This window comes from Photinus pyralis, unplaced genomic scaffold (genome assembly GCF_008802855.1).
Source record: "Photinus pyralis isolate 1611_PpyrPB1 unplaced genomic scaffold, Ppyr1.3 Ppyr1.4_LG3b, whole genome shotgun sequence".
Classification (NCBI taxonomy): Eukaryota; Metazoa; Arthropoda; class Insecta; order Coleoptera; family Lampyridae; genus Photinus; species Photinus pyralis.
The window spans coordinates 946,935-956,913 of NW_022170510.1; the positions used below are offsets into that span (position 1 = coordinate 946,935).

General features: G+C 35.9%; 2 protein-coding genes across 2 annotated transcripts in view; one reads left to right on the forward strand and one right to left on the reverse strand.

The window, feature by feature from the left end:
• The window catches only part of LOC116166982 (collagen alpha-1(V) chain-like), a 6,465-nt gene extending 4,009 nt beyond the window's left edge, over window positions 1-2,456 (reverse strand). The window contains exon 1 of the mRNA XM_031482209.1: window positions 2,431-2,456. Coding sequence (XP_031338069.1) covers window positions 2,431-2,456 — 26 coding nt within the window. The remainder of the gene's footprint in view (window positions 1-2,430) is intronic.
• A 5,247-nt stretch (window positions 2,457-7,703) lies between these two features.
• Window positions 7,704-8,432, forward strand: LOC116166983 (RYamide receptor-like). The gene has a single exon (XM_031482210.1). The coding sequence runs from the start codon at window positions 7,770-7,772 to the stop codon at window positions 8,430-8,432; it is 663 nt and encodes a 220-aa protein (XP_031338070.1). The 5' UTR covers window positions 7,704-7,769.
• The last annotated feature ends 1,547 nt before the right edge of the window (window positions 8,433-9,979 follow it).

Sequence of the window (9,979 nt, forward strand, 5' to 3'; positions counted from 1 at the left end):
AAAACAGTTTCAAACGGTAATGTAAATCACGAATAGCCATGATTTTGCTCCAATATGGCGATCGGAACCAACTTCCAATCAAAAACGAGTACCGGGTTGTCGCCACTGTGCCTATAAAGTCACTGTAGAACGCCCTAACTAACTCCAATATATTATTTTTGGAAAATTTCGGAAAATAAGCGATTTTGATAATGAGCGACGATGCTCATTTTCATCTAAATGGACACAGACACAGTGCTTGTGGTATGGTGCGGCATCGGGACGTTTGGTGTCATAGGGCCCTACTTTTGAGGAAGACGGGAACACTACGACTGCGACAGCTCATCGTTATGTGAATATGCAAAACAACTTCTTTAGAACTGAGTTGAGAGGACGATGAATCATTGTTTAGTTCCAACAGATTGGAGCCCATACAGCCCGAGTGTCGATGGATGCTGTTAGATAAATGTCGTTCCATTGGTTGAGTACCAGAAAAATCGCAAGTATTCCCAAAGGAGTAAATAACGGTAAAAGGCGCCAAACGAAAAATATTTTCTTTTGAAGGTAGGGTTTCAATATGTCAAAGTAATATGATTGTAGGTGTTGTAGGCCAAAGTATAGAAATTTGCGGTCAAAGTATTGTAAAATTCAAAAGTTTCTTTTTGTTTTATAATAACGGTAAATGCACCTGCAATCCCGTAGGAATCAACACATTTGGACAGATTCCTAGGAGTATTGCAAAGTACTTGGAGTTAACAAATGCTGAACTGAACGAGACATTCATTCCAAAGGATGTCTGCTACAATTTTGGCAGACAATGGTGCCGACATTAGGATGCTTAAAAGGTACGGCGATTGGAAAAGTGACGCAGTAGCAAAGGGATATGTGGCAGATTAGTTAGAAAATAAAAAAAAAATTACCCTAAAACTTAGGTTATCGGTTGGAGCCTACAGTATTTCTACAAGTGAGTCGACTGTCAAGACCTCAACTTTCTGGGGAAACATTTAATATATTATGTTGCTGTTAAACTTCGATATTGCTTTTTATTGTGCCGACGTGCTTTCTTTTTTATTTGGTTAATTCTCAGGTACTGTACATGAAATTGTACTATGCCATCTTTTTAAAGCAATTTCTCTGATAATTATCCAAATTATTATTCAATACCAGAATGTTAACATTACTTATTTAAATTCTTGATAAAACGATTATCTTCGTTACTGTACCCATCTAAGAATCTTAGTGTAAGTCATTTAACTGGTGCTTATTTAGAATGTTAACAAGGAGTACGGTAATAAACGCAGAAAGTTGTGGTGCTGACTATATTACTGAAATTGCTTAATTTGTCTACGAGAATACGACTTTAAGCGTAATTAAATTCATCACAGAAACCATCAAGTTATTAGAACTTGTAGGGCACGAAGTTTTCAACGTGGATTTGTTAGCTACCTATCTAATAATTTAATAATCACATAATTTACGTTTAGCGACAAATAATGTTTGCTGTTAAGGTCGAATATGCCCAATTCTACCGGGGATAAGTTGTTCGAAAATTATTTTAAGAGATGAGCTTCTCGCAACTCCCCGCCTATTTCAAAACTTAACGAAGTTTGTAATAATCGAATGCTAATGAACTTCTACCCTTTCCGTTCCTATTAGTATTATGCCTTTAAAGTTACACTGAATCTCCATTATGAAATTACAATTAGGTTTTCTAAATGTTGTTATTGCGCGAGGAACACTGCACCCTTTATGGATCTTTCAAAGAATATGCCTCTTTCGCGATCCAGTCAGTAGCAGGACTACTTAATTGTGCGCTACACACCACGTGGATACTTGGTGTTTTTACTTTAACTTTAAGATTTAAACGGTAACGTGCATGTCGTCGCCTGTGTATATTTTTATTTTTGAATATATAGTTACCAATATTTTTAAACCTTTTTAGTTTGTATTGAAACATACAAAAAAACAGGATGTTATATTTAAAAAAAGGGGCTTATTTCCAACCAAACTGGAACTGAAAAAAATTTCCATTATAGGTGCAAGCAGGTAACACAATCACGGGAGTTTAGGGCGATTGTAATCATCTCCGCATCTTTCACATATTTTTATGAGAAATACTAGTAAATATAAGTATTGTATATCGCAGTAATTTTTTTCGTATATAAAAAAAAATCAATCAGTTGGAGATATAGAATTTCTAATTAAACAAAAACAGAAATACCCCACTCAAGCAAAAAAATAGTTGAAAAATCCTTATTATTTTACCAAGGGAAAAGGAAGCTATTTCCGTCGCAAAAAGTGTGCAAAGTAGAGGTTTAAGGTTAATAAACAATGGATTGAATAAACAGTTAAGAAGGAACGACAATATGCAACGCGGTGCGGCCCATCCCCCACGGATCCCCGAGGGAAAACTTGGCCCGCTTTTACAAGGTGATACAGTCGCCCGGATACCGGTATCTCGGATACACTTGAAACATTGTGCCTTAAGGCAGGTCGCACATCAAAGAAACATGAAACGTGAAACATGAAACACGAAACGTGAAACATGTTTCATAAAAATAGAATACGGCAAAACAAATAGAAATGTCTTGCAACGTTAAAGGCACTCCGCTTTGCGTCGTGCCCTTAAACTCGTTGCGCGTGCTTTAAAGACTTGATGGGTGTGCAGTACATTCGAATGAATTTCACGTAGTAATGTTGTAAATACGGAAATCAGGAAAGTTTCCTGTCTCTCTTGCTTCTGAATAAGATGCGGTCGGCGATGGAGAACGGCGGTCCCAGGAATTCTAAAAGGCAAGCAGCGGGCGGCTACTAGGGCATTCTAAAACAAACTTAGCGCACCTAAGCGAGAACAGTAAATAATCGGATTTGGTAGCAGTTTCTACGAGAAAGGAATGTAAGAAGCGAGGCACTATCCGCCCTTATAATCAACGAAACAAAAAGTAGCAAAAAGATTACCTTTCAATTAACGTAGCGGTAGGAATTACCGTACAAGAAACAACAAAAGCTAGAGATACGGTGTGGCACACTTACTGTAAACGCAAAAAATTAGACTCTGAATGCAAGATGATTTTATGAAAAACATTTAAATTTAATACGGTACGTATAAAATGTAACTGAAAAAGGCAAAAATAATCGGGTCTCCGGAGTGCGTGTGCGGGAACATAGAAGCCGATTTAAATCATATCTTCCTAAACTGCAGTCAATATGAAGTCCAACGGAAGCTATTATACAATAAACTGACACAACTTGGTATTATGTTTCCTACGAACATGGTACAAATCTTACAAACTAATAACATTAATATATATAAGGCAATAATTGAATACATAATTGAATGCAAATTAAAAATTTGAATGGAGAATACGAGAGTTCCTATCCGGTTTTCCCCCTTTCCTTTGTGCGATACAACCCATTTTCCGATGGCTGATTAATCGTTTGTGTGATTTCAAAGTCGATTCGATAGGCCCCGAATCGTGAAGTGTGTGGCCCTGTGATTCCTTAGCACACTCTTGTATTCCCCCACGTGGCTTATGGGCTTTGATCCCGAATAGCCTATCAAAAAAAAAAAAAAAAAGGCAGAAAGATACGGTTAAGACACCAATAGTAAAAGATTGTACATTTCGGTTTAACTCACGTTTCGGTTAACCACCAAATGCAAGAGATTCAAAAGGAAAAAGATGTTACGTTTCGGTGGAACTTACATACGTTTCGGTAAACCACCAAATGCCAAAAGATCCTCGCTAAATTAAGCGTTTACCTTATAGAGAATTCGGCTATGCCATGGAAACCGACACAGCATATTCGGTTATTTATATCCAAAAATTACAAATTTTTTAAGGGCGCACCCAACGAATGTAATCTGGATTTAATCGGAGGTTGTTACTGTAACCCACTCATCTAATTACTGTTAACTATACTTATCCAACTAGTCGGGGTGAAATTTCCCAATTCGGCAGTCCAGCAGTGCCCTTTGCGGAGCGGGGGGTCTTCTATCACGTTGATATTTCCGTACACTGCTCGGGCATCGCCCTCATTAATCAAACTGCAAATTCAAGAAAAAAAAGTTTCACTTTCAAAACTAGTTGTACCTCGAGTTGTACAAATAACTATTTCGATCCAGCCTACTTGCAATTTACACCAACATAAAGCGTTCGTTTCTATTTTATTGACAATCCGATTAATTAATGCTATACAGATTTGTGTTAGCGGATTAGTATTATATTCCTATTACCTATTAGCCTTATCCAAACCAATCCAATTTAAAATTATGTGTGAACACAATTCATCATTTAATCTTCAACACAGCTGACATAATTGAAGTATAATTGAGTAATCACAATTATGATACGGTTATAGTTTAATTTATTTTAGGCAAATCCCTAAAATTGCAATCTACTGTAGTTTCCCCAGAATGTGCTTTATCGTCAATAAAGCTTATTCCCTGAATGTAATGCTGTAATATCGCCTTAGTTATAGGGATAGGTTAGTCGGATTAAACCGTCCATGTTTCACAACCTAGATCATTATACGTCAAAGGTTTAAAGAATTTCTACGACCCTAATGAGCACAGAGATTACCATCCCTTTTAATGTCTGAAGTGAAAGTACGTTGCTGTCAAAATTCCAAACGCGAACCAGCTATGTGTATCTGATGTAATCCAGCGAATTGGTACATAGTTAAATTTTAATCAAAATTCGCACACTGTGCCTAAAACAAAATTATCTATTTTCTCCTTCGTATTTTAACCGTATTTTAATTATAACAACGATAAGGTAAAGTAAAAACGACGCTTATCCACAGACTCCGCATTGATTTACTCCGCTTCATTTAAATATCAAAAGATGTTCCAACGACTGGTCAAAGCAAATCGAGGTAGCGTAAAGTTCGTGCTGCAAACTTTGCAAAAAATCTGTTTTGTCATCATATGCGGCATCTAATTCTAATTTACGTTTCTATTGGAATAGGTCACCAAAACCCACTTCCACGTTCGGAAGATAGCAGGCGTCCCTTCCGCAAAATCTCATAAACAAACTAATGCAAACACAAGTCCTTGCCTGTCTGCTGGGAATGTGCCTAATATTAAACCTAAAATGTCTCATTTTAATTTTGCTCGAAAATAAACCTTTAGGGCTCCTAAGGGGTAAATGGAAACAACTTTCAGATATATAGCAACGCGTACATGGTGTTAATTACTACCTCATTAGAAAAATTGTCGTTGATACAATGATTACAATGTAGTTTTCGTTTCGCGAATTTTTAGTGAAGATGTAGTTTCTTATCACATCGTACCTGACCGACCAACCTGCGTTATATCATTCCTTAGTCCTGTTTCTGATTATTTGGAATTATTTTTCCGGTTCCGATAGTAGAGCGTTACGTTGATCAAAATTTGAAATGTGCAGTTCAACACCAGGGCTCCTATGGAATAGATTCATAGAAAAATCTACACAATGTAATTATGTCATATTTTAATGGCTTATAGTTGCATGAGGAAGATGATTCAGTATTGGTATTTTGTAGGGTAAAGTAGATCTGTAGGATGGAATAGTCTTTATATCATTTCTGGTTTATTAATTTTTTAGCCAATTAAGTAAACCCTTTGTTAAGGATTACGGACTTACTAATTGGTACATTAAATAAAGTAGTATTTGTGACCATTTCTCAATTTTGAGCTTTAGCTTTATGAATTTTTAATAAGGAAAAATTGAGGTCGAGATTTTTCCATTTTTTTCAACAATATGTATGTATGAGTACACGCTGGACCAAGTTAGTTACATTTACAGATTTATAGAAAATAAATTTTACTCTCTACGGCATTAGTAAAACTTTTACTGTAACAATTAGTTTTTCTTCACATTAAATATTGAAGTAATTGAACTAAAATGTTCGGACATGTATTAAGAAACTAACGTATTCGCATTCCGCTGCACAACGAAGTTCCCTTGTTGAATAAATACACCACTATTGGCAACCCACGATGAATTTAAAAAGCACCCACGACAAACATTTCGTCGAAATGGTGGCACAGTTTCTCCTTGAAATTCGGTAATTAACTTCAACTTTCGCAATAACGTATCACGTAAGATTACGCGGCTGACAATTCATTCGTATACTTCCATTATACGGCTTCGTCTCCAACATTTTACGGGATTGAAAAATACCGCACTCGATTTACATAGATTCGGTTTTAAAGTTTAACGAAGAAATCAATATTACGCAATCTAAAATGCATTTCTCCCATTTTATTTTACTATATTTTTTTACTATATGCCGGCAATCCAAATGGGATTTCTGAGAAGGAGGTCTAACCACAAGAGACGAGACAGTTGAGTTGCTAGGAACAACTCAATGAAAAAACTTCCGTGATAAGGTACGGGAGTCAAGGGTTAACAGCTAGAGCAGAAGAGAATGGCAGGAGAAGCGAAGGTTGGCTGTTTTTTACCCAAGTAATCAAAATTCCCGTAGGGCATGGGCTACGAATTGCTATGCAAAATTTCTTTCTCTACGAGGATTAAAGGTTCCCCATAAAGACCTACGCAGCGGGACCCATTCGTCAAACTTTCTTCAACGCTCCATTTATCTTAGTTGTTACGCTACAAATAGAAAATACCGAGCAATACGTGAGTACCTGAAAAATGAAACACGAGCGGCTACGCATGTATTTCTGAAACGCGGAAGAGATATTATCATTGTATATACAAGATGTATATACAATAATATTATGAGAGGTACACATATACGCATGGAAAACGCGAATAAAAGAAAAATCAAACGGGCGACGGAAACAGAGTAACGCAAACGATGATAGTATTTGAAAAGATGGGTGAAAATACGAAAAGAATGTAAGAAACGATTGACATGTTAAAATTTGCATTTATCCTTCAAGAGTAAGAAAGGGCATGCAGGGAATGTAAGTGCGCAGTTAAATTACTTTTTGCCTAGACTTAAAATGACTGCCCCATTTTGATCGATTGTAATTACAAAAATCATCAAGCCATCATTAATAAGTAACTACTCTAGGAGTACATGTTGTACGTGGGTATAAATAAGTACATGTATAACAAATATTATCGTAAGGTAAATTTATCGTTAGTTGATTGGATTTTGCAAATTTAAATTCAACTTATTAAACGAATAAACCTGTTACATAACTTTTACTTTAACGCCTGCAGCGACGTGACTTAGAATTCAGTTATAAGATTTGCTTGAAAGTTCATGGCACATCCGTCTAACTGCGTCGTGCAGGTGCATCCCTCTTTACCTTTTAACGCGACTCGTATGTAAATTGCTGTTCCTTTCCAAAGTCTGAAATAAATGTGGTTGGAAGCAATTTTCTTTTACTTGAAGAATAATTTATTTCTGCCAGACAAACGTGTTCGCTTCGTATGAATCCATCGGATTCAACTGTAGATAGGCGCAGACAATACAAAAAATACATATCTTTCAGGGAATAATAGAAAATTAATCTTGAAAACTGTGTTATTCCAATTTTTCTGGGAAACATAGACAAATTACCTGAGCAAAAAAGAAATTACTTTTATTACTCGTGCCATTTTTTACATTAACCGTAAATTATAATATACATAATGATAAAGAGTCTGTAATTGCTATTATAATGATCCGCAAATGAAAATAAGCGTCGGCGCGTTTTCACAAAACTGGAGCTTTGCGAATCTTCTAAAGCCTTAGTATCGCGCGCGCTACTCTGGAAAGCTCTCACAACCACTTGTAGCATAGATTTACCGTATTTGAATTACGTACGTGTGACAAATAAGCATTACTTTTGCATGGTAAAAGCTATTATGGCATTAATTATGGAAAATTCAACATTTACATACGAACCCAATTCTACGTTTTATCAATATGGAAATGACTCTAATTACACCGAATTAGTTTGCGATCCACAAGGGTCGGGTAACCCAATAGAGTCACCAGAATTTCAAATTACCGTTTATATAATGTACAGTGTTATATTTCTGGTAGCTGTCATAGGAAACGGAATAATATGTTATATAGTTTTATCATCATCAAGGATGAGGACAGTGACTAACTATTTTATAATGAACTTGGCGATTGGCGACATATTAATAACTATATTTTGTGTGCCGTTCACCTCTGTTTCATCCCTTCAACAGTACTGGTCCTTCGGTTCGTTACTTTGTCCAGTAGTAAATTACTCGCAAGCCGTGTCAGTATTTGTCAGTGCTTACACTATGTTGGCAATTAGTCTGGATCGATATATTGCCATTATGTGGCCACTGAAACCAAGATTATCGAAGAAGTTTGCCATTATGATTATACTTTCTGTTTGGATTTTCGCTGGATTAACGGCGCTTCCAATTCCAGTAATGACAAGTTTGGATCAACCCAATGATTGGTATATTGCTTGTGACAGGTATGTAATTACTCATGATTTTCTGAATTTACTCTCGGTTTTGACAAGTCATTGAATATATGCTTGATTTTGTAATATGTGAGCGGAATATACATATGTTGTACTTGTAGGTGCAAATAACTACTAACACCGTCATAAAAACAAAAAAAAGTGCATAGGTTTACAAACTGAACTACTTGTGCTTTTTAGGTACCATGACCCGGTAAAGATTGATAAAGCGCGCCTCAATTATGGAAATGATACCAATCAGTCAAGGTATTGCCGACTGAAATTTCCCTTGAAATTGAAGACAAAGATGTCAAAGTATCTAATGGCGCTTCTTTGGGGCGGCCCTCCTTGGGTATCAAAATGTAATTGCGGTTTCCTTTTCACGACAGTGAGATAAACTATCCCCGTTTACTGGGAACTGTTCTCATTATCCTTACCTAATAAATCATACAAAGGGAAATTCGGGTTGCTTAAGACAATGAAAAACTTAAATAATTACATATTTGCTACGGCTATCTGACACAGGTTTATTGTCTTTTAATGCAGGTTTTTCTTTAATCTCATCACATTTCTTAACATCAAGCTTCTTGCCATACTCTACTTAATTTACATAAGACATATACCAAATTTGTTGATAGGTAATTGGAACAGTCACTAATTTTCCTATCCGCTTTATTATTTACCACAAGTCGCATATAATCAATAACTAATTTTCATTCATAATTTTACTTGAACGTTATTGTTTCCAGACTTTAATCTACAATTGTTAATTATTTTAATCTTATCATAAATATTGGCCATTAATTAAAAAATATCTTTTCCTAATTCCACTATGTCCTGCCGGATATCTCGTACCATATTTACTGAAGTTACTGAGTACTTCCCAAACAAGCGTTCAGTTTATACGTTTTGACGCCTGTACTTTACCATTTTACAAGCACTGAGATAAAAACACCTAAAGATCAAGATAAAACTTTAGCGCAACGTACGCAATTCGGCAAACAGCTTATAGAGCGAAAGTGCAAATCTTGATCACTTTTGATTAATTACAAATAAAAGTAAAAGTTCGCGCGTTCTGAATGCCCTAATTAACCCCTCTCGTCATTCTTTATTAGGAAACGTTTGTTTTTCATTACAATCCAGTCCACCCTTACTATTTATTTGCTTCATTAAAGGGACATTATCTACTTACCCTATGGCCGTTTTCAAGCCCAGGAATATGCCGGAACGATAGATTTATTTATTACAACACTCTTATCAATTAGTTTACTCATTAACAACTCCTACTGAAATGATAGCTTTAATCAATCATTCAAGCCAGTAATTAATTTTGGCAAACGAAACGTACAATTTGTCTAATTATCAAAATGAAGTCCATTTATTTATTTGACTGTTACGTTTTATTAATTTTGAATGTTGTTTTCTATGTAGCCTTTTGCCGATGGTCTCGGAAATCAACCCTCTAACCCGAAATGCCAGTGATTCCTGTAACTCCTGGCCTCGGGAGTTCCAAAAATTCCGTTTTCGTTTCTTTGGTAACTCATAAAAAGTATTGATAGCAACGGGTTGGTACATATAAAAAATCTTGAGATCCCGACACTGTCGTTTATATGT